The sequence below is a fragment of the Diabrotica virgifera genome, chromosome 1, assembly GCF_917563875.1.
Source record: "Diabrotica virgifera virgifera chromosome 1, PGI_DIABVI_V3a".
Taxonomy (NCBI): Eukaryota; Metazoa; Arthropoda; class Insecta; order Coleoptera; family Chrysomelidae; genus Diabrotica; species Diabrotica virgifera.
In genome coordinates, this window is record NC_065443.1 from 315,191,218 (window position 1) to 315,213,702 (window position 22,485).

At 32.9% G+C, this 22,485-nt stretch overlaps 1 protein-coding gene across 3 annotated transcripts in view; it reads right to left on the minus strand.

The window, feature by feature from the left end:
• The window catches only part of LOC114340514 (vascular endothelial growth factor receptor 1), a 194,871-nt gene that overhangs the window by 24,614 nt on the left and 147,772 nt on the right, over positions 1 to 22,485 (minus strand). For all 3 annotated transcript variants that reach the window (XM_050653312.1, XM_050653313.1, XM_050653304.1), the window contains exons 9-16: positions 18,373 to 18,581; positions 15,199 to 15,344; positions 13,804 to 13,945; positions 10,756 to 10,932; positions 9,355 to 9,504; positions 8,157 to 8,281; positions 4,727 to 4,889; positions 1,332 to 1,438 (exon numbers count right to left, since the gene is read on the minus strand). In XM_050653312.1, the coding sequence (XP_050509269.1) occupies positions 1,332 to 1,438; positions 4,727 to 4,889; positions 8,157 to 8,281; positions 9,355 to 9,504; positions 10,756 to 10,932; positions 13,804 to 13,945; positions 15,199 to 15,344; positions 18,373 to 18,581 (1,219 nt within the window). The remainder of the gene's footprint in view (positions 1 to 1,331; positions 1,439 to 4,726; positions 4,890 to 8,156; positions 8,282 to 9,354; positions 9,505 to 10,755; positions 10,933 to 13,803; positions 13,946 to 15,198; positions 15,345 to 18,372; positions 18,582 to 22,485) is intronic.

The window sequence follows — 22,485 nt, forward strand, 5'->3', positions numbered from 1 at the left end:
ACTGTACCTTATATTTACAATTTGCAAAATTAAAATCGATTAACTACCACGGCGTCAGGAATTTTTTTAAATAAACATTAATTATTGGTGCTACGCGCAGGACAGCGGATAGTTTGCTCTGATTGGGCATTCCAATGACCTTTGATAATGATTGATACATTTTAATTTTTATTACATTTCGATATAAATAAATAAATTTGTTTATTGCAAAATAAAAACACATACTCTATTATTTGAGATAACACTTTTTTTAGCAAAAACTTTCTTTGTTCATATATTTTAACTTAGAGAATAAAAGTTTATTATTTTTCAACATATGCAATTGTTTAAACACTATTTCATAACCAATAATAAAATTAGTATGATTTTTGTGGAATTAAAATATTAAAATACAACAAAATATAGAGTAAGAAAATAATATGTTAGATAAATATTGGAAGAAATTTTGGTGGAAATCAATTTGTGTGAATCGAACACCGCTGTCTTGCGCGTAGCACCAAAAATTAATGTTTATTTAAAAAATGTCCTGACGCCGTGGTAATTAATCGATTTTAATTTTGCAAAAAGTTTTTCTGGGTAAAATATGAAGGTCCTAAGTGTAGCATAAATGGTTGAAAAACGTAAAATGCGAATACTTGTTTTTGTATGGTTTTTTTTCGCAATTGTTGTTATTTTGCAACAAGGGTGACTATTTTTTAAATTTTTAACCAATTTTACGTTGCAGAAAATTTAATTACGCAACTTTTATGTCAGTACAACTTTTCTCAGAAATGAACAGTTTTAAAGTTATAGTTAAAAAACCAATAAAAAAATCGAATTTTTCCTTCATATTTTGACATTTTGATTATTTAAACAATGTTCCGGACCACTTTGAGTGGGAGGATAACTCAGATATTATTATTTGAGTTATTTTCAAGCAATTTCTGCAAAAAAATTTGAGTCACCTCTCAACGTCCATCTCAAAACAGATGCTCCCTGGACTATTACCGGAATTTATTTTTTGAATCACGGAGTAATCTACAAAAGAGAAGGGGAACAGTTGTTAAACGTTTCTCACTACGCTCAAGCGTGCTGGCGCGAAACCGCGGCAAAGCGAGTCGACGGCGGGATATTCAATATGCTGTATCTCTGGCAATTTTACTCCTATCAATCTGAAATTTTCAGAGAGTATTCTTGTAGTTACGCATTTTCATTTACATTCATAAAAAAATCAAACATTTCAACCATATCCTCCGTCCTTAACGGGGCCATTTATTTTGTTTTTGGTACAAAAATTTAGTTCTGAAAAAATATTAATTCTAATTTTGATCGACTACTCAAAATGAACTTACCCTTTCCTTCCTAACTTTCAAGAAAAGGAAAATTCCTACGCAAATTAAAGCCAAGAAAAGGAACAGTATGATATAAATCAGCCAATCTTGTCTTGGTCCGGGCGCATCTAAAAAGACGTAAATTCATAAGCAATAATTTGCTACTCTAATAACTACATGCAGTTGGAAAATTGAAAGAATACCCATGAACGATCACATCAATCACTTATTTTGTATTTGCTGTCTTTTTCTATAAATAACAAACGTTTGTTGTAGAAAAAGATAGCAAATACAAAATAAGTGATTGATGTGATCGATCATCGGTATTCTTTCATTTTTCCGACTGTATATTTCAAAAAAAAAGAAAATGCTTTAGTCGAATTTTTATATACTTTTGGACGTTGAAATAGTGAGTATTTTACTGTTTAACATGAAACTGAAACATGGCAACTGCTTCACAAAGGGATTTTAGTTAGCCACACCACTATGGTAAGTGGAGGTCAAACGGTTGGGGTTTAAGCCTTAGAATTAGTAAAGATTGCCGAGGACTTTGCTATACTGAAACTTTGAGAAATGCTCGTAGTTCTTTTAACAGAGGATTCAAGGAAATCTCACTCCTCATGAGTCACTCTCTCTAGCTACCTCTTAAGATAATTATTATTAATAGAATTAAGCTGAAAATATGAAGAAATGATGGGAAACAAACAATTCAGTTTCAGAGAAGGATTGGGAACAATGGAAGCTTTGTTCTTAAATGCTAACATAACTTTAACGATCATAGGAAGTACAGAAACCAACTTACGTCTGCGTTTATAGATTTTGGGAAGGCATTTGATAGGGTTGAACATGATGGGCTGTTTGAATATCTAGAAACGATAAAGGTCTGAGACTTTTACAGCATCAATATTGGAATTAAGAAGCTTCTACTCTGGTAGACGACAAAGAAACAGACAAAATTTGCATTCAAAGAGGTGTCAGACATGGACATGCGTTATCCCTAACTTTGTTTAACGTTTACTCAGAAGTGGCGGTTCTAGCCCGGGGCAGGGGGGCAACCGCCCTCCCCAATTTTTACAGGACTTTTGTACTATAATCTTAGTTAAAAAGGCACATTATCTTGTTCATTCATCGGTTGTGTTCCCGTCCCGTCCCCAGTTTTTGGTCTAGAACCGTCACTGCTCAGAAATAATATTTAACGAAGCCTTGGATAGGCAACGTGGAGTTCGAATTAAGGAAGAAACAATTAACGTCAGATAGTTATGCAGAGGATACACAGATCATTGCTGAAAGTATCAAAGATCTTCAATTTCTTATAGATCGAGTCACCAGAGAATGCTCCAATAACGGACTTGGTATAAAATACATCAAAGACAAAGTTATTTGTGGTTAGTAAAAAAGATATCGCGCGTCGGCCTAATGCAACTAATTGTTAACCATTTTAAATACCTATATTAGATAAACGAGACACTAAATCCTGATGAAGGAATTAAAACTCGTATAGAAATTTCAAGAGAAGCATTTATGAAATGCTGACCAACTCTCAACTGAATTTACAACTGAGGATCAAGTTCTTAAAATATTATGTGTATTCTGTATTTATATGGATGTAAAACCTGGGAAAAAGCACAAGAGTATAACATAGATATGTACCATATTTTTGTCGATTTTAAAGCTGCTTATGACAGTGTATTAAGACCAAGTCTCTACAACGCTATGAATGAGTTAGGAATTCCAAAAAATTCATATGTATGATAAAAGTGACAATGGCGAAGATGATATCAACAGTAAAAATTCAAAACGATTCGTCAACCCCATTTGAAATACATCATATGCATTTGAAATACAGGCAGCAAGATGCGCTGGCGTGTCAACTTTTTAATGTAGCATTAGAAAAAGTCGTACGAGACGCTAATATAGATAGCAGGGGAACAATATTCAATAGATCTGTCCAAATTCTAGCATATGCAGACGACGTGGACATTATAACAAGAACCAAAGCGAGAACTGCTGAAATCCTAACCGAGCTCGTAGCAGCAGCAGAACGAATGGGGTTACATATAAATCGAAATAAAACAAAGATGGCGACTAACACAAACACAAGAGCTGGAAATGTTGACGCAGGTCTAATCATCAATGACCAAAACTTCGAAGCGGTCAAAGAGCGCATATATCTAGGGACATCGGTTAACCCCAATAATAACACATCATAGGAAATAAAAAGACGAATAATAATTGCAAACAGGTGTTATCATAGTCTATCAAAGTACTTAGCTAACAAACGTCTGTCTCAAAAAACTCGTATAAGGCTGTATAGAACATTAATAGTCCCCGTTCTCACATATGGATCAGAGGCATGGACACTAACTTAAACAGATGAATCCGCTCTGTCAATTTTTGAAAGAAAGGTGCTACGTAAGATATTCGGAGCGGTCTGTGAGAACGGAATATGGAGGCGTAGATATAACTTTGAACTGCAGAATATCTACAAGCATACATTTGGTGGAAAAGATATTATCACTATAATTAAGCGAAACCGTCTGCAGTGGGGACATGTAGCCCGGGCCCCTGAATCGAACATGATAAAAAATATTCTAACAGCGCAACCCGTGGGAATGAGAAGACGGGGTAGACCAAAGCTGAGGTGGATGGACGGGGTAACACAGGATGCCGAGAAGATCGGAGTCGGCAACTGGAAAATGCAAGCAAGGGACAGAACAGAATGGCGTAGAAAGCTTGAGAAGGTCGAGGCCCTCTAAGGGCTGTAGCACCAAGATGATGATGATGATGATGTAAAACCTGGATCATGAATATTATGGTGAACAAATTAGAAGCCTTCGATATGTAGTCATATCGTAGAATGCTCAAAATATCATGGGCTCAACGCATTTCAAACATAGAAGTCTTAAACAAAATAGGTAAAGGCGAAGGTGACTTACTGAAGATGATAAAAAAGAGAAAACTTGAATATATGGGGCACATAATGAGAGGTAATAGATACTGGCTACTGCAGTTAATACTTAACGCAGAGATCGACGGAAAAAGAGGAATTGGTTTGAACAAAATGCATCACTCCGAAACCTTCGTCAATGCACTCGCTTATCAGCGGATGAATTGTTACAGGTCACGCAAGATCAGAACGATATCTGCAAATTATCATGGGAACAGCTTCCATGCTGCTACCCACGTCTAAAATTTGGGTACGGTACTCAAACAAGAAGACAGTAACTTTGACATAAGAATGTCTGGTTCTTCAAGTTGGAGGTTGTGACCTAGGTCCAGTAATCCTGCTCTAGTAAAAAAGGTACACCCTAAAATTCCTAGTAACAAGAAGATACCGGATGGACTTGATACAAGACTATATCTAAATATGGCAGTATGGGTAATTGTTGAAAAATATTATTAACCAATAAACTTACTTGAAAAACTCAGCTTCACTTCTCTAAAATCTCGTATATCTTTGTAGGCAGCTTCGCATTTATATTTGCCTGCATCTTCGATTTTAGTTTCATTAAATCTAAGAGTCTGTCTTTCGTCCTCGAACACTATTCGGGGATCAGTTGGTACGAAAAGTACGTTGTCCTAGATACATTAGGTAAAAACAATTAAAAACGATGTTATATATACAGAGTGTCCAGAAACTCTACCGACAAACGAAGACAGGAGATTTCTTAGATAATTTTAAGACAATTTAACCCAATTCAGCTAGTCCGAAACTGCTTCCTAAAGGAGCTAGAACTATTTGATGATGGCGTCTGTTAATTAGTTTTTCTTAAATATATCCAGAACGTTTCTATTTAGAAAAACAAAAATTGATACACATATTTATCTTCCAGAGATAAATCGATTCCATTGATTACAAATTTCTAGTACCGCTCATAGGCGTCCGTTTTGGGTAGGGCAACAGTTACATTATCGCATAACTTTTTGTTTTTAATTTTTTTTGCAATTTTGAGCCTGGATTATTAAAACGTATGATATTATAGTACTAAAAGGTACTCTTACTGTAAGTCGATAGGATACACCGTTTTCTAGGAAAATCGGTTTGAAAAATTTTCGGTTTTTGAATAACAAAAAAAAAAAATTAAAAAAAAAACTATTTAGAAAAACGAAATCTGGTGCGTTTATTTATATTCCAGAGATGAATCGATTTCATTAATTGCAAATTTCTAGTACCGGTCACATGCGTCCGTTTTGGGTAAGTCAACAATTTTATCGCATAATTTTTTGTCTTGAGTTTTTAAGAATTTTTTACACTAGATTATTAAATTATGAGGTATTTAAATACTAAAAGTTACTCTTGCTTTAATTTTTTAAAAATTTTTTTTCAAATTCAGGAAACAAAAAATTTTCAAATCGATTTTTCTAGAAAACGGTGTGTCCTACGGACTTAAAGAAAGAGTACCTTTTAGTATTTAAATACATTACAATTTAATAATCCAGTATAAAACATGCCTGAAAGTTAAAGAAAAAAAAATATGCGATAAAATAACCGTTGCCTCACTTAAAATGGACGCCTATGACTGGTAATAGAAATTTACAATGAATTGAATCAATTTATCTCTGGAATATAAATATGTGTACCAATTTTCGTTTTTCCAGCTGAAAGCGTTCTGGAGGTATTTAAGAAAAATTTATCACAAGACGGCATCTTTAAAGATCTTTAGCTCCCTTAGGAAGCATTTTCGGACTAGGTGAATTTGGTTAAATTGTCTTAAAATTATCTGAGAATTCTCCTGTCTTCGTTTGTCGGTAGAGTTTCTGGACACCCTGTATAAAAGTTTTTTAAATAAATAAAAAATGAGCATTTTCGGATTATATTTTGCTATTTTGGTAGATACATTGTACCGAACTGTACTATAGGTTTAATTTTAGAGCACCTTTTTTATATTTAGTACCCACTCGTTTACACCCTGTAGGTACACTACATTTTGTTTTTATTTTGTTACTCCTCATTCGGTTTCTCAGCGTGTTTCCTGTAATTGTTTTGAGTTTTTGAGTATTCTGATTTCTCCAGTTTTCAGCATTCTCTGTGTTTTGACTGTGTCGGGTTTTGTTTCTAATTACGTCATTATTGGTCTTATAGAATATTGATTTAATGTCACAGAATCTGTCGGTTACACCATATAGTGTTATTAAGGCTTGCAGTTGCAGCTAATATATTAATTTGTTGTCTGCACTTGATCTCTTATTTTTCAACATCTCCATATAGTCCATGTGGTGAGACCGTTCCCGTCCGAAAAAATTTCTGATTCGGTTTCTTTGTGGATTCCTATTCAAAAATGTCCCCTTTAACCAAATCTGAAGGGTGTCGGGCGGAAGTTTTGGGCAGAAATTGTTTAAACAATTTTTTTTAACAAATACAAAAGATCACGTGTTTTTGCTCTGGAACATAAATTTTTAGGGTTTTTTTGGATCATTCTAAACAAGAAAGGTATTTTGAAATTTTTCTCAAAAATCGGTAGTTTTTGAGTTATAGGCGATTTAAAATCTGAAAAATGCGAAAGTACGCATTTTCGAAGCTTAAAATCTCATATTTAAATTAGTATTTTTGAGGTTGCTATTTACTTAAATTGAACACTAAACATTCAGCTTCAATATTCTGAAGAGTGATCGCGTATAACCTTAATTTATACTGATGCTTTTAAATCATTAAATATGCGTGTTTATCCGATTTTTTTGCCGGTGCGGCGCGCTCTATTTTAAAAATCTTCTATTTTCCTCCGAAAAATATTTTTCCAGATTCTTTGGGATATTCTAAATAAAATAAGTTTCTTGACATTTTTCTCAAAAGTTAATAGTTTTAAAGTTATAAGCGATTTAAAATCCAAAAAATACCAAAAAAAAACGCATTTTTGGATTTTAAATTGTTTATGACTTTAAAACTATTAACAAAAGAGAAAAATGTCAAGAAACTTATTTTATTTAGAATGTCCCAAGGAATCTAGAAAAAATGTTTTTCGGAGGAAAATAGGAGGTTTTTGAAATAGAGCGCGCCGCACCGGCAGAAAACTCGGATGGACATGCATATTTAACAATTAAAAAACCAACGGTTTAAATAAGGGTTAGACGCGATCACTCTCCAGAATCTTGAAGCTGAATGTTTAAACTTCAATTTAAGTATCTGGAAACCTCAAAAATACTAACTTAAATATGAGTTTTAAAGTCTCGAAAATGCGTATTTTCGCATTTTTCAGATTTTAAATCGCCTATAACTCGAAAACTATCAATTTTTAAGAAAATTTGCAAGATACCTTTCTTGTTTAGAATGACCCACAAAAATATATGCTTCAGAGCAAAAAAACGTGATCTTTTGTATTTGTTTGAAGAATTTCTGCCCAAAAATTCCCCCCGACACCCTTCAGATTTGGTTAAAGGGGACATTTTTGAATAGGAATCCCAAAGAAACCGAATCAGAAATTTTTCCAGACGGGAGCTGTCTCACCACATGGACTAATAGCTGAACACAGTACTCCATAGGTACTCCAATTTACACCTTATTGGTTCTTTGCACTTGATCTCTTACTTATTTTCCAACGTCTCCATAACTGAACAGGGTACTCCATAGGTACTCCAAGTTACATCTTATTGCTTCTTTGCTGATTACAATAAATTGTTCTAGTGTTTTGAGTTGAAATCGTCATGTTAAATTCTTAAATCTAAGAACTAGTCTTTTGAATGAATAAATTAATCTTCTTTTTATAGGAGCTCTATCAATATTGCATCAATATTCATTACTTGTATCTATACGTTTGGGTCAACTGAGTTGGGATGGGTCTCGTAGAAAATATATAGTCATTAGAAATGTTAGAGGTAACGAGAGGATAGAGAAATAAATATTTTACTCACTTTATACCAATTGATATGGGGTTTTGGTACACCTGTAACTCCGCAATGCATCATAACAGGGTTAGGGAAATCTTGCATCATCTCTCCCTTCATATTTGTATCAGTAATTTGAGCATTGACAGGATCTAAAAATAAATTAGTAGTCGTTTAGTTTATTACTTCGAAAATCAGCATATAAAATGTAACATTGAGTAATTTCATTGTACTCCTTCTATGTACAGTAGGAAAAATGAAAGAATACCCATGAACGAATATATAAAACACGCTGTATTTTCCTGTCACCGTGTCACACAAAAAATTGGCCAGCGCAAGTACATGTAATAATTATTGTTGCATGTACTTGCACTGGACAATTTTCTTTGTGACACGGTGACAGGAAAATACAGCGTGTTTTATATGTTCGTTCATGGGTATTCTTTCATTTTTCCGACTGTACATGTATACAAATCAAAAATTGTACTGTAGGCGACGGAAAACAAATTAAAGAAACAGACAAGTACAAGTATTTAGGTGTCATAATATAAAACAAAGGAACAACTGAATTAGATATAAAAAATAGACTAGGACAAACAAGCCACTACATAGGAAAATTGAAGCCGGTAGTGTGGGATAAGTACATCAGTATAAAAACAAAACCAAGAATAATATAATACCATGACAAGAAGTATCCTCACTTAGGGGTATACATAGGGGTAGGCAAAAACATCAGTATAAAAACAATACCAAGAATAATATATGTAATACCGTGACAAGAAGTATCCTCACTTAGGGGTATGATAATTGGATAAAAAATGAGAAAATCAAAAAGAAAATAAGAGCAATAAACAGAGATGAAATTCCTAATGAGAAGCCACACAGTAACAAAAATATAGAATAAATAACATAGAGGTCAAGAAAATAATTCAAATGAACTCAGTATAATAGACTACATCAAACAGAAGAGATTAACCTGATACTGAAATATCAGAAGAGCAGACGAAAATAGTCGATAAAAAGAATAACAGAGTGGAGCCCGATAAGAAGAATGAAAAGAGGCACATCCCGAAGATTTTTCAGAGAAGAACTGGACGAAGCAATGGAAAGAAGAAATCTGTAGGAAGGGGACTGGCAAACCAGAAATAACTTAAGAGAACGGTTGAGTGAATGAATACAGTGAAAACTGTGAAAATCCTCAGCGTATATTATAAATTGTACTTACCCACAATTAAAATTTCAATATCTTTGCTTTTATATCCTGTGGCGGTTCGTGCTACACATTTGTAAGTCCCTTTGTCGCTTATATTGCTGTTACCTATCTCCAGTATTGAACTACTAGAATATTCGCTTGTTTTGTTAGACAACTTCAGTCCTAAAAATATTTTAAAATAATAAATTCCTTATCGAAAAATCATTTTTAGACTGATTTCTTGTATATTTGTTACAATTCAAGTTGATTTTCAGTTACAGTTGACTATTCCTAGTTCAAGTCAACTCCAACTACAACGAGCAGTAAGAGTGATTTGAAAAATTTAATTCAACTTTTACTAGTTGAAGTAGACTCTTCCTAACCTTTGTTAGTAAAAGTAGATAGCGGGAAAAATAGAATAAACTAGTTTGAGACTAGTAGACTAGTAGAGTTGACTACTCCTGTGTCGTGTTGGGTCCTTAAGGGACGGAAAGGGAGCCAACTATCGAAACTTAGGAAAAGACTGACTCTAGACTATATTTTTATTTAAAGTTTACAAAATCCATAACCGTAAGGTTAAGAAGATGTTGTTTCGCGGAGTAGTCGTTCAGACACTCATCTCTACTGCTACTATAATAGTTCTCTTAATGATCTATTTTATCCCTCTTCGGGCTTTTTATATCTTTCTTTATTTTTGACTTTGAAAGTAAACGGTACGTGAGTATTGTTACTTACTTACCCAAACAAACTCCATTAATTAACCTTCGCTTTGTTTGTGATTATAGAAACAACACCTTCTGTAACGACCTAATTATTCCTAAATTAAATACATTTTTTGGATACATATTATATTATACAGTAAGGGTTTTTTCCCTTACTCGATTTGAACATATCCAATAACAAACTGAAAAGTCGCTGAATTGAGTCCCATTGGGGATTTCAATAATCTTTGAAATTTCCCTTAAATAGATGGGCTAGAGTCGCTTCAGAGGTGTGCACGCTGCTCTGCTGAGGAAGCTTGTAAGGCAGAAACAGCTGTCCAGGGATTGTACATCCCTCTGAATATCAAATAACATTTAATTTCTAGATTCGGTTGTTTGTGTGATTCAACTCTTACTACATGGCATTGGGAAGAGTATACTTTTCTAGTTTGAGTCTACTTTTACTAGTAAATATTGAATAAAAATCTTCATTTGATATTTATAATCAACTTTTACTAAAACCAGCCGTTTTAGTTGACTCGAACTAGGAATAGTCAACTCCAAATGGATAATCAACTTAAACTGTAACATATACATATACATTCTACATTTCCAATACTCATCTCCTGTAATTAGTCCGTTAAAGCCTATTTTTACTGTCCAGCTTTATATATATGTAGAGAAAATAACAAAAATATCTAAGCTCTTTTTGGAGTGTTTAAATTATACCTACTTGTTGATGGAGGTATAGGTCCTCCATTTCGATTCCAACTAACTTCACTGTAGTTGGACAAAGTTGCTGAACATACTACATGAATCTTTTCGCCAAAAGCGTATATAGCTTTATGCTGTACTGCGTCAACTATAACGGTGTCGTCAAATCCTGTGATTGCAAAGCCATCAGGTACATCTGTAAACAAAATGATAGTTGAGAATACCTTAGCATTTAAATGGTTTTGTTATGTTTCTAGATTGAGCTGGAACAAATAATGTACGATAGGACAAACACAAAGACAAGACAGAAAAAAACGAAGACACTGCATGGTTAATAGTCCAGGGCGCATCTGTTTTGAGATGGACGTTGAGAGGTGACTCAAATTTTTTTGCAGAAATTGCTTGAAAATCAATCAATAATAATATTTGAGTTATCCTCCCTCTCAAAAAGGTCCGGAACATTGTTTAAATAATCAAATTGTCAAAAATTTAAGGAAAAATTCGATTTTTTTCTTCGTTTTTGAATATAACTTTAAAAGTATTCATTTCCGAGAAAAGTTGTACTAACATAAAAGTTGCGTAATTAAATTTCCTACAATATAGAATTGGTTAAAAATTTAAAAAATAGTCACCCTAGTTGCAAAATAGCAATATTTGCGAAAAAACCATACAAAAACAAGTATTCGCATTTTACGTTTTTCAACCATTTATGCTACACTTAGGACCTTCATATTTCACCCAGAAAAACTTTATGATATAGTAAAACAATACTGTAAATTTCTTTAAGATCGGTTTAATATATTTTGCAAAATAAATTTTGCAATCCAGCTTTCGCAAAAAAATTCATTTTTTCAAAATGTTACAGGACTGAAAATAAAGCAGATAGCAAGTTGAATTTTTTTTTGCTTATAGAAGTTTACTGTACCTTTCATTTGAAATTTTCAAAATTAAAATCGATTAATTATCACGGCGTCAGAAAATTTTTGAAATAAAAAATAATTTTTGGTGCTACGCGCAGGACAGCGGTGTTCGATTCACACAAGTTGATTTCCACCAAAATTTCTTCCAATCTTTATATAATATATTATTTTCTTACTCTATATTTTGTTGTATTTTAATATTTTAATTCCACAAAAATCAAACTAATTTTAGTATTGTTTGTGAAATATTGTTTAAACAATTGCATATGTTTAAAAATAATAAACTTTTATTATTTAAGTTAAAATATATGAACAAAGAAAGTTTTTGCTAATAAAAGTGTTATTTCAAAGGATAGAGTAGGTGTTTTTATTTTGCAATAAACAAATTTATTTATTTATATCGAAATGTAATAAAAATTAAAATCTATCAATCATTATCAAAGGTCATTGGAATGCCCAATCAGAGCAAACTATCCGCTGTCCTGCGCGAAGCACCAATAATTAATGTTTATTTAAAAAAATTCCTGACGCCGTCGTGTTAATCGATTTTAATTTTTCAAAATTGCAAATGAAAGGTACAGTACACTTCTATATGCAAAAAAATTTTCAACTTGCTATCTGCTTTATTTTCAGTCCTGTAACATTTTGAAAAAATGAATTTTTTTTTACGAAAGGCGGATTGCAAAATTTATTTTGCAAAATCTATTGAACTGATCTTAATGAAATTTGCAGTATTGTTTTACTGTATCATAAAGTTTTTCAGGATGAAATATGAAGGTCCTAACTGTAGCATAAATGGTTGAAAAACGTCAAATACGAATACTTGTTTTTGTATGTTTTTTTCACAATTATTGCTATTTTTCAACAAGGGTGACTATTTTTGAAATTTGTAACCAATTCTATATTGTAGGAAATTTAATTACGCAACTTTTATGTTAGTACAACTTTTCTCGGAAATGAATACTTTTAAAGTTATAATCAAAAAACCAAGAAAAAAATCGAATTTTTCCTTAACTTTTTGACATTTTGATTATTTAAACAATGTTCCGGACCTTTTTGAGAGGGAGGATAACTCAAATATTATTATTTGATTTATTTTCAAGCAATTTCTGCAAAAAAATTTGAGTCACCTCTCAACGTCCAAATGTACTAATATTTTTACAGATGGGCCCTGGTCTATAACTCGATGAAGAGGCAACATTAGCGCGTGAAAAATGCATTCCAAGATTGCGGCTGTATTTTTGAATATTTTGTTCGAGATATTTGGCACAAATATTCGTAATATAATAAAGACTGGCGGTACAGAGCCCACTTTGGGAAATATGTTAGTATGTGGAAATTGCTCTATAATTAAATAAAATATTGCAAAAGCGAGCCTGTACTGCCATTAAGAAGAACAAAACATACACTATCTTTAAATAAACTTTTTTATCCCATGCCTAGATTTTATGTCACATTGGAACTATTAAAAATGGATTATCTATAACAAGAAATCGAACTTGACTGACTTGGCAACATTTAGCGCACATATGGGTGAAATAGTCAGAGATATGTCAAGAATAGATCTGGCTAGGGATATGCTAAACAATGCATCAGAGTGTAACGTCGATATCAAGTACGGTGGTCTAGCTATCTTTGTCTGTCGTGCGAGTGTGAGCGTATCTACCAAGAGGTGGGAGTAATGGAACGACAGTTACACAGAGGCGGCAGCCATCATAAGCTAGAGAGAGAAAGCTAAGCGCCAGTAGAGAGAGATAGATAGACCACCGACCCGAACTGCTCCGCGTTACGCTATTTTCCAGAGTTGGACAAATCTATGTGTATAAAATCTTTGGTTGTAAGACACGTCCGCTTACAAGATGGCGCCCACTGACGTCACCTGTCCAATCTCACACGCCAGTTGTAAGCGGTCAACATGGCGGCTAACTGTCAGCATTGCTCCCGTCAGCTGTCAGAATGCATGAAGGCTGTAATAATGAATAGATCAACTCAATTTATAACTACTCAGGATTGGGGTCAGAAGAACAAAAAATATAGTGTACAAAATTATATTGTTAGTTATATCTCAATATCTAAAGAAATTGGTAAAACTATGTGTGTGTTTTCTTATTCCTACATAAGTATGTAGATACATTATTAATACTAACCTGTCACAAAGTATCCGATAATATCTGTCTCCTGGCCGATAGAATTGACTGCTATACATTTGGCAAGTCCATTCTCTTTTGGGTTGACTTCAATTTCGGAAGTTACCTTTACACCCTCCGTCGATATAATTTTGCCTTCAATCTGAAATTTAAAAAATCAGAAATGATCTTAAAGACTAGAAGAAACGACAATAATGAAAGAATATTTCAACGACGACGATTCAACGCCATAAAAAAGCAGAAAATACGTAGCATCGCAGTATTCTTACTTTTATATCAAGAGAGAGCCATACAAAGCCATAATGGCAGCCTATCGTCTCAAATACTCTGGATACTGGTTGGGAATTAATGGGAGGATGGGCCATTGCAACATTTGGAGACAGGTGATCGAGTGTTGTCCTTTGCTTTCTATGGTACAGGACAGTATCGGCCCTAAATTTGAGTCCTCCTTCTGGGTTCAATTTCCTGACCGGGATGAGTGGATAGAACAAGTATCCATACTTAATTAGGATGCTCTTCAGTAATGGTCGGGGTAGTCTCAGTGAGCTTATTCTGCGATGGTTACAGGATTCCTGGGCCAGTTGTGGAGGTTAAAGATATGCTATGCTCCACATATTGGGGTCATCTAAAAGTCTCACAGCCTAACTGCTTCTTCTAGGTCGTAGAACATGCTCCCTGGTGGTCAGGCCACTGACGACCCGACGGCACTTTCATCTGCTTGGACTGGTGGATATCTCATGTAATGAGGAGGAAACCTACTCACGTCCTCTGGGTATGTACCTACTTGGTTTTTTTATATTGAAATTTTTTATGCCATAATTGTTGCAAGCAATATTTATGTTTACAAGTAATCGTAATTGTAATTCTTCTACTGTTCTTGTATCTAGTACAGTGTCGTCCGCGTATCGAATATCATTTACAACGTCTCTATTAATTACGATTCCTTCGTTTGATTGGAAAAGGGCTTCCTATCAGATGCTTTAACTATATACATTAAATAGCAGTGGTGACAAAATGCATCCATGTCGTACTCCTTTACGTATTTCTATTGCTTGTGATGTCTTATTTTCTATTTTGATGTTAGCTGTCTGATTCCAATATAGATTGAGAATTATTCTCAGATCTTTATTATCTCAGATCTTTCAAGAACGTCTCTTAGTTTATCATGGCGTACTCTGTCGAACGCTTTTTCAAAATCGATAAAAGATGCATGTACTTCTTGAAGCCTATTGAATGCTATTAAAGACTAGAGGAGACAAAATACAGCTTTGCCTCACTCCACGCATGATCTTCACACATTTCTACTAATTACTTTGAGATCTTGGTTGCTAATTTCTCTTTTTAAAGTCATAAATTAGCACAAATATAACAGTTATTCAGAAACTAAATACTTACTGGTTTATATTGACACGTATCCTGTAAACAGGACTTGTACTCCCATTGGAAATCAGGTGAGGGATGTGCTGCAGCTGTACAAGTCACTTTTCCTGGGACTCCTACCAAATGAAACGGATCTGTTTGCACAATTACCACCGGTCCGGCTAGAACAAAAACGGAATTTAATATTAAGCGCTGAAACAGACGAAACACTATGCAGTGGCGACAATGGCTGGCCACTGTCGCCGATCCCCGCTGCTAGTGGCGTCCATTACGAAATCATTGGCGCTACAAAATCGCCTGTCTAAGCCACTTTGTGGCGCCACAGAGTAGCGCTGCAGCGTAGTTTGTCTATTTCTGCGCTAAAAGATACCCACACTGTTGTTAAGACTATGTTGTTAATAATAAACTGAACAAAAATTATTCTTCTTCTTAACGTGACCTATCAAGTCCCCTTGACGTTGGCGATTAACATGACGAAACTGTCTCGAGCTATTCTAAATAGTTGTTCTGCATTCTTTATTCCTGTCCACTCCCTGATATTCTTCAACCAAGAGGCCTGCTTTCTACCAATTCCTCTGCGTCCTTCGATTTTACCCATCATAATAAGTTGAAGAATATTATACCGGTCTCCCCTTACTACCTGTCCAAAATAGGCCATCTTTCTATATTTGATGTTATCAAGCAGCTCGCGGGCAGCATTTGCTCTCTTAAGGACTGCGACATTTGTCAGCATAGCCGTTCATGGTATTTTCAGTGTACGTCTGTGCAGCCACATTTCAAAGGCCTCAAAACGATTAATGGTGGATATTTTTAATGTCTATTTTTCAACACCATATAAGAGGATTGACCAAATTTAACATTTAATCATGCGCTTTCGAAGTTGAAGTTGCAAGTTATCATTACAGAAGAATGACCTCATTTTTAAAAATGTCGTGCGGGCTAACAAAAATTATTCTATTCATTTTTTACTTCAGTTGAAATGATGTTAGTAATAAGAAGTAGAAAATAAGAAAAATAAATGTTTTTGAAGCGAAACTTCTATATAGGGTGAGGCAAATAAAGGGCCTATTAAAATTATCTCGAGAACTAAAGGCAACAGAATCATGAAAATTTGAATTAAGGGGTTTTAAAGAGTCATCTGTTTAATGAAAATATTTTCATCTATTTTCTACTTCCGGTTATAACGGAAGTTGCCTATAACTTCGTTTTTTTAATGGGACACCCTGTATATTTTTACCTTTTTGGATTTTCCTCGATGTCTACTTTCTTAAAATATGAGGTTTTGTAATGTTATACAGGATATTTTAAAAGATAATTACGTTTTTTTTTTATTAATTTCGTAGCAATATTCACACCCTGTAGAATTGTAGTAGTTTGACATCTAAAACTCTACTTACGTTCAAATGATTTTTAATATAGTCTTCTATTGTTAAGAATCATTAGTATAGCTAAATTTTTAATTTTAGTATACGCTGTGAGCTCGTACGTAGAGGGGATATTTACACATTCGTGAGCGCCAGTAGTGGCAAGTCTGTAAACGTTTACCGGAAATTTGACATAAATGTCAAAGTGATTAATTTAAAATTAAAAGTAAAAACATTAATTATAAAAAATATTAGTTGGTCAAAGCTGTGGTACCTATATATTTTTACCTTAAATATACTTACGATTTAAATACTGAATTTAAGTTTTTTTAATGTTCCGTAATATGTAATTATAAATTATTCTTAGCGCCATCTACACGATAATTGTGAAAGTATCCGAAGTAAGAAATTCATATTTTATCAATAGGGCTTTTCATTCACAGTCATTTGTTTCGAGCTTCTGTCATGTGTCACATAATATTAATATATCTACGTCGTACGTTATTGGTATGTACCATGATACAAAACAAAGACGTATGACGTAGATGTATTAATATTATGTGACACATGACAGAAGCTCGAAACAAATGACAATCGATGAAAAGCCCTATAGAACGTCAAAATGATTAGCAAAATCTTAAAAAAATCGATTACAATTTAATTAATTTTTTGCGCTGTAAATATTAAGCGATTACAATTAAATAATAAATTTAAAAATTACCAGTGAAAGTTGAATTAGTAATCCGCCAGGAGCGCCGCCAGCGAAGCTCAGAGCGTATACAGGGTTGGTCGAAACTCAGAATGAGTATTTTCTGAGTTTTCTTAAATGGAACACCCTTTATTTTAGTATGGTAATGAAATGATATTTTATGGTACTTTTTTATTTCTTAAGCATTCCCTATACCTAACTGCTTTATTTTGTGCTTAATTGTTAATCGCACCAACAATCTTAACTACGTAGGTATTTTGATAGCTAAACCATTATTGGTAATTTTAAGGATCAGTCTGGATTAATATGTATCTATTTCTGAAAAATTATTTATGATTGAATATTTTCACGGCCAACCTAATAAAATTTTACGTATTCTTTTTACAATTAATGTTTAGCTTGAATCACCAATAACTCACAAATTAAAGCAGTTAGGTATAGGAAAAACTTATAAAACAAAAAAGTACCATGAAATATCATTTGATTACAATACTAAAATACAGGGTGTTCCATTTAAGGAAACTCATAAAATATTCATTCCGAGTTTCGACCAACCCAGTATACTAAAACTTCAAAATTAGCTATACTAATTATTCTTAACAATAGTAGACTATATTAAAAATCACTTGAACGTAAGCAGAGTTTTTAATGTCAAACTATTACAATTCTACAGGGTGTGGATATTGCTACGAAAGCATTAAAAAAACGTAAATATATCTGAAAATACCCTGTATAATATTACAAAACCTTATATTTTAAGAAAGAAGATATTAAGGACAATCCAAAAATGTAAAAATATACAGGGTGTCCCATTTAAAAAAACGAAGTTATTAGCAACTTCCGGTATAACCGGAAGTTGAAAAGAGATGAAAATATTTTCATTTAATAGATCATCCTTTAAAACCCCTTTATTCCAATTTTCATGATTCTATTGCCTTTATTTCTCGAGATATTTCTAATAGGCCAGTTATCTGCCTCACCCTATACAGTCTTTGTATTATTTATTCTCCATAATAAAATGCTGAAGCTAGCTTGCAGTCACGATAAACAGTTGTAAGAGATCATTTACACGACAAGGGTAGTCCGTTATAGAGCATAAATATTTATGCAACTTACCAGTAACGTTCAGAAAAAACGTTATGGGCTTCACCATGGCTCTATTGCTTCCCATCAAGGTGTATGTTCCGAAATCTCCGATGGCTAAATTCTTGATCTTCAAGGAAATTAGATCTCTTTGGTCGGGACTATAAAACTGTGGTGCAGTAGTTTCAACCTCATATTTCTTTCCTTTTCCTTGCGGGATTGTTTCATTTCTATTGTTTAACCTTAAAAAACATTATAAAAGATTTGTTATAAAGGCTTTTTTAAAATAATTCAAAAAGAGCTAAAAAAGTCTATTACCAAAATCGTCTGGGAAGCTCTAAAATTTGCAAAAGAAATTTGGTCAGAAGCTCAATCATTTTCCCTTCCAAATCCTGAAAGTCTTAACGATTACTTCGTTAATGTGAGTAAAAATATAACATTAACTATTTTGCCGCAACAAGATCCCATTTCCTATCTCCCTAATTTAAGAAAGGTCTCGAATTTATTATTTTTAATACCACTCGATAACTCTGAACTGATCCAAACAATCAATAGTATCAAAAGCAAATCATTCTGTAGTACTGATGGACTATATCTATAAAAATTTTCTCTGATCTCACTGAAAGACAGCCATCATTCCTCTTCATAAGAGTGGTAAAAAATCTGATGCTTGCAACTATAGACCTATTGCCTTACTACCGGTACTCTCCAAAATTGTTGAGAGACTCATTAAAACTCGACTTATGTCTTTTATCGTTGATAACAACATTGTCTCACAAAATCAGTTCGGTTTTTTAACTAATAAATGTACAATTTTAACTATTTAGAATGGGAAATAAGCCACAATATTATTAAAAAATGATTTTTATTAACGTTTCGACGCCCAAATCGGGTGCCGTTGTCAAAATACAAAATACTATTAATATAAACAAAAATGTTGTTGCTTAGTAAAAAAATTCTTCTAATAATTTATTTAATTTGACTCATTTATATCGGCAATTCAGATACATATGATACATTTTAAAGTAGAAGACTTTAAAATGATATTGCCAATATTTATGAGTTGCGTTCCTGGGACGACTTTACTGAAAGATAGTTCATTCGATTACATGAAATCAACCCCAACTCAAGAATATCCGTCACAAAAAATCATAGCATGTGATCTGTCTTTAAAAAGACAACCACATGCAACGGTGACATTAAAATTCTCGCGTTAGAGATCTCATAGTAAATCACGAGGGAAAACCAGGAAAAACCTCGTGATACTATCCCGACATCGTAAGTATTTGGTCTTACATTTAATTTACTCTCAAAATTAATACCAAATTCTGACTTTACTATAATTTTGTTTAAATTATAAATAATATCAATAATACATGGGTATATAAGTAATACTAAAATATAAAATATGTACTAACTCGACTATTGACTTACTAATTGTGGTATTTTCTTTCTATTGACTTCCTCTTTCAGTATGGGTATCCACATCCTACTGCATTCCACCGAGGAATTTGCGACACAATTGGTTTCGTTTAGCATAATTAGAGCCGCTTCTTTGATTTTTCTCTTTTTACTGTCTGTTTCTTTCAGGACTATACTTGAATCTCTCCACTGAACTCTATGTTCATTATCCCATGCGTGTTGACATATTTGAGATCTATCAAATTCTCTATTTTTAATATAAGATTGATGTTCACTTATTCTAACGTTTAATGGTCTTGATGTTTCACCTATATAAAACTGTTCGCATTCACAAGGTATTTTATAAATACAATTCTTTGTCCTTTCTTGTTCATTGTTAGGTTTAGTTTTAGATAGAATAGATCTCAATGTGTTGGTTGTTTTGAATGTTGTTGAAATGTTGAATTTATTTCCTATTGTTTTAAGTTTCTCGGATAGTCCTTTTATGTATGGTATTGATATTTTCCTCGTATTATTTCTTGTGAATGTTGTAGGATCCCGTTCTATGTTGTTCTGTTCCATTCGATCCAATCTTGACAATTCCTTATTTATAAACGATAAAGGATAATCATTTTTTAATAAAACAGATGTTAAGAATTGTTTTTCTTCTAAAAAGGAATTTTCGTTAGAACAAGTAATTTTGGCTCTATCATATAAGGATTTTATGATTCCCTTTTTAACGTTGATGTTGTGATTTGATTTGTAATTGAGATATCTGTTGGTATGTGTTGGTTTTCTATACACTTGAGTCTCATATCCAGTATCCTTCTTTAAGACTAAAACATCGAGGAAAGGCAGGGTGTTATTATATTCCTTTTCCATTGTAAATTTTATTGTCTCTTCTTGATCGTTTATAATATTCAGGAATGTATCCAACAATTCTGATCTATGAGGCCATATTGAAAACACATCATCTACATATCTCCACCATACAGTGGGTTTTAAATTTTGTTTAGAAATGATATTAGTTTCGAAATCCTCCATAAATATATTAGCCAATAATGGAGATAAAGAGGAGCCCATTGCTAGACCAAAATTTTGTTTATAAAATTCATTATTTAGTTGAAAATAGGTATTATTAGTACATAATGTCAATAACTCCATTATAGCTGATATAGTTTTGTCCTAGTTGTCAATGTATCATCATTCTCTAATTTCGTTTTGATTATGTTTAAAGTTTTATCTAATGGCACATTTGTAAATAAACTGTTTATGTCAAAACTTACTAAAATATTATTTGGATTAAACTCAATAGTTGATAATTTGTTTACAAAATGTTTTGTATTTTTTATAAATGTGTCATCATTATTAGCAAATGGTTTTATAATGTTTAATAAAAATTTTGATAGTTCACTACAAGGAGAACTGATGGTACTACAAATGGGTCTAAGTGGTATGTTCGCTTTATGAATTTTCGGTACTCCATAAAAATGTGGTGACTTACTGTAATGAGGTGTAATTAATTTTCTTTGATAGTATGTTAGATCATTTTTAAATTTGAATAAAGTTCTATAGATTTTGTTTTCCAGTGTTTTCGTTGGATCCTTCGTTAATTTGGTATAAGGTCCATTTGTAATTAGATCTGTAATTTTGTCCTCGTATTGTATTTTATCCATTATTACAGTTGCATTTCCTTTATCCGCTGGTAGGATCGTTATGGAGTCATCATTTTTTAAAGTTTTTAAAGCTTTAATTTCCTCTTTACTGATGTTCTGTTCAATTTGATTTGTCTTTTCCAATTCAAGTTTACATAGTACCCTATACTGTTCTTTTTCATGAGTTGGTAAACACTGTGATATTTTTTCCACTGAACTAATTATGTCTAATTTTGGAATAGATGGATGAGTAACAGCATAGTTTAAACCCTTTGACAATACCAAATTCTCCGTTGCATTTAACTGTCTATTTGATAGATTGACAACTGTCGCTAATATGTCATTATTTCTATTTAGGTTATCAAAAGTATGTATACTATTTTGTTCTAAAAGAATATTAAATTTATTTAAATGTATATTTCTTTGTTTCTGATATGAATTTTGATAAATTATGTGTAAACTAAAAATAATTCGATCAAAATCAGAATTTGATATCATTCCGAAAAGCAAATCTTTAATACTTACGATGTCTTGTTCAATAAAAAATAAATTTGACCTGTGAAATTGTAACCTTTCCCGGATCATTGACAAACTGGCTCTATGTAGAATATTTTGGAGTCTTCTGCTTGAATATGCTGGCCGTAACCTCAAGCCCTTCGGTATTAAGTTGTTATATAACGTTAATAAAAATCATTTTTTAATAATATTGTGGCTTATTTCCCATTCTAAATAGTTAAAATTGTAAAAATGCCACAAGAAAATAGCTTCAGAACAACATTAATAAATGTACCACTGATGCCATGTTTTCTGTACTACATGAGGTTTACCGAGCACTAAACAATAACCTTTATACTGCCACTATTTTCTGTGACTATGCCAAAGCTTTTGATTGTGTAAATCTCGACATCTTGATTAAATAACTAAATTTCTATGGAATTCGAGGTATTTCCTTGAATTGGTTCCAATCCTACTTGAATAATAGGAAACAACTAGTTAGAGCAAATGATACTGACTCTAGTCTCAAAAACATTGTATGGGGAGTACCACAAGGTTCAGTATTGGGTCCTCTTCTGTGCCTTATCTTTATAAA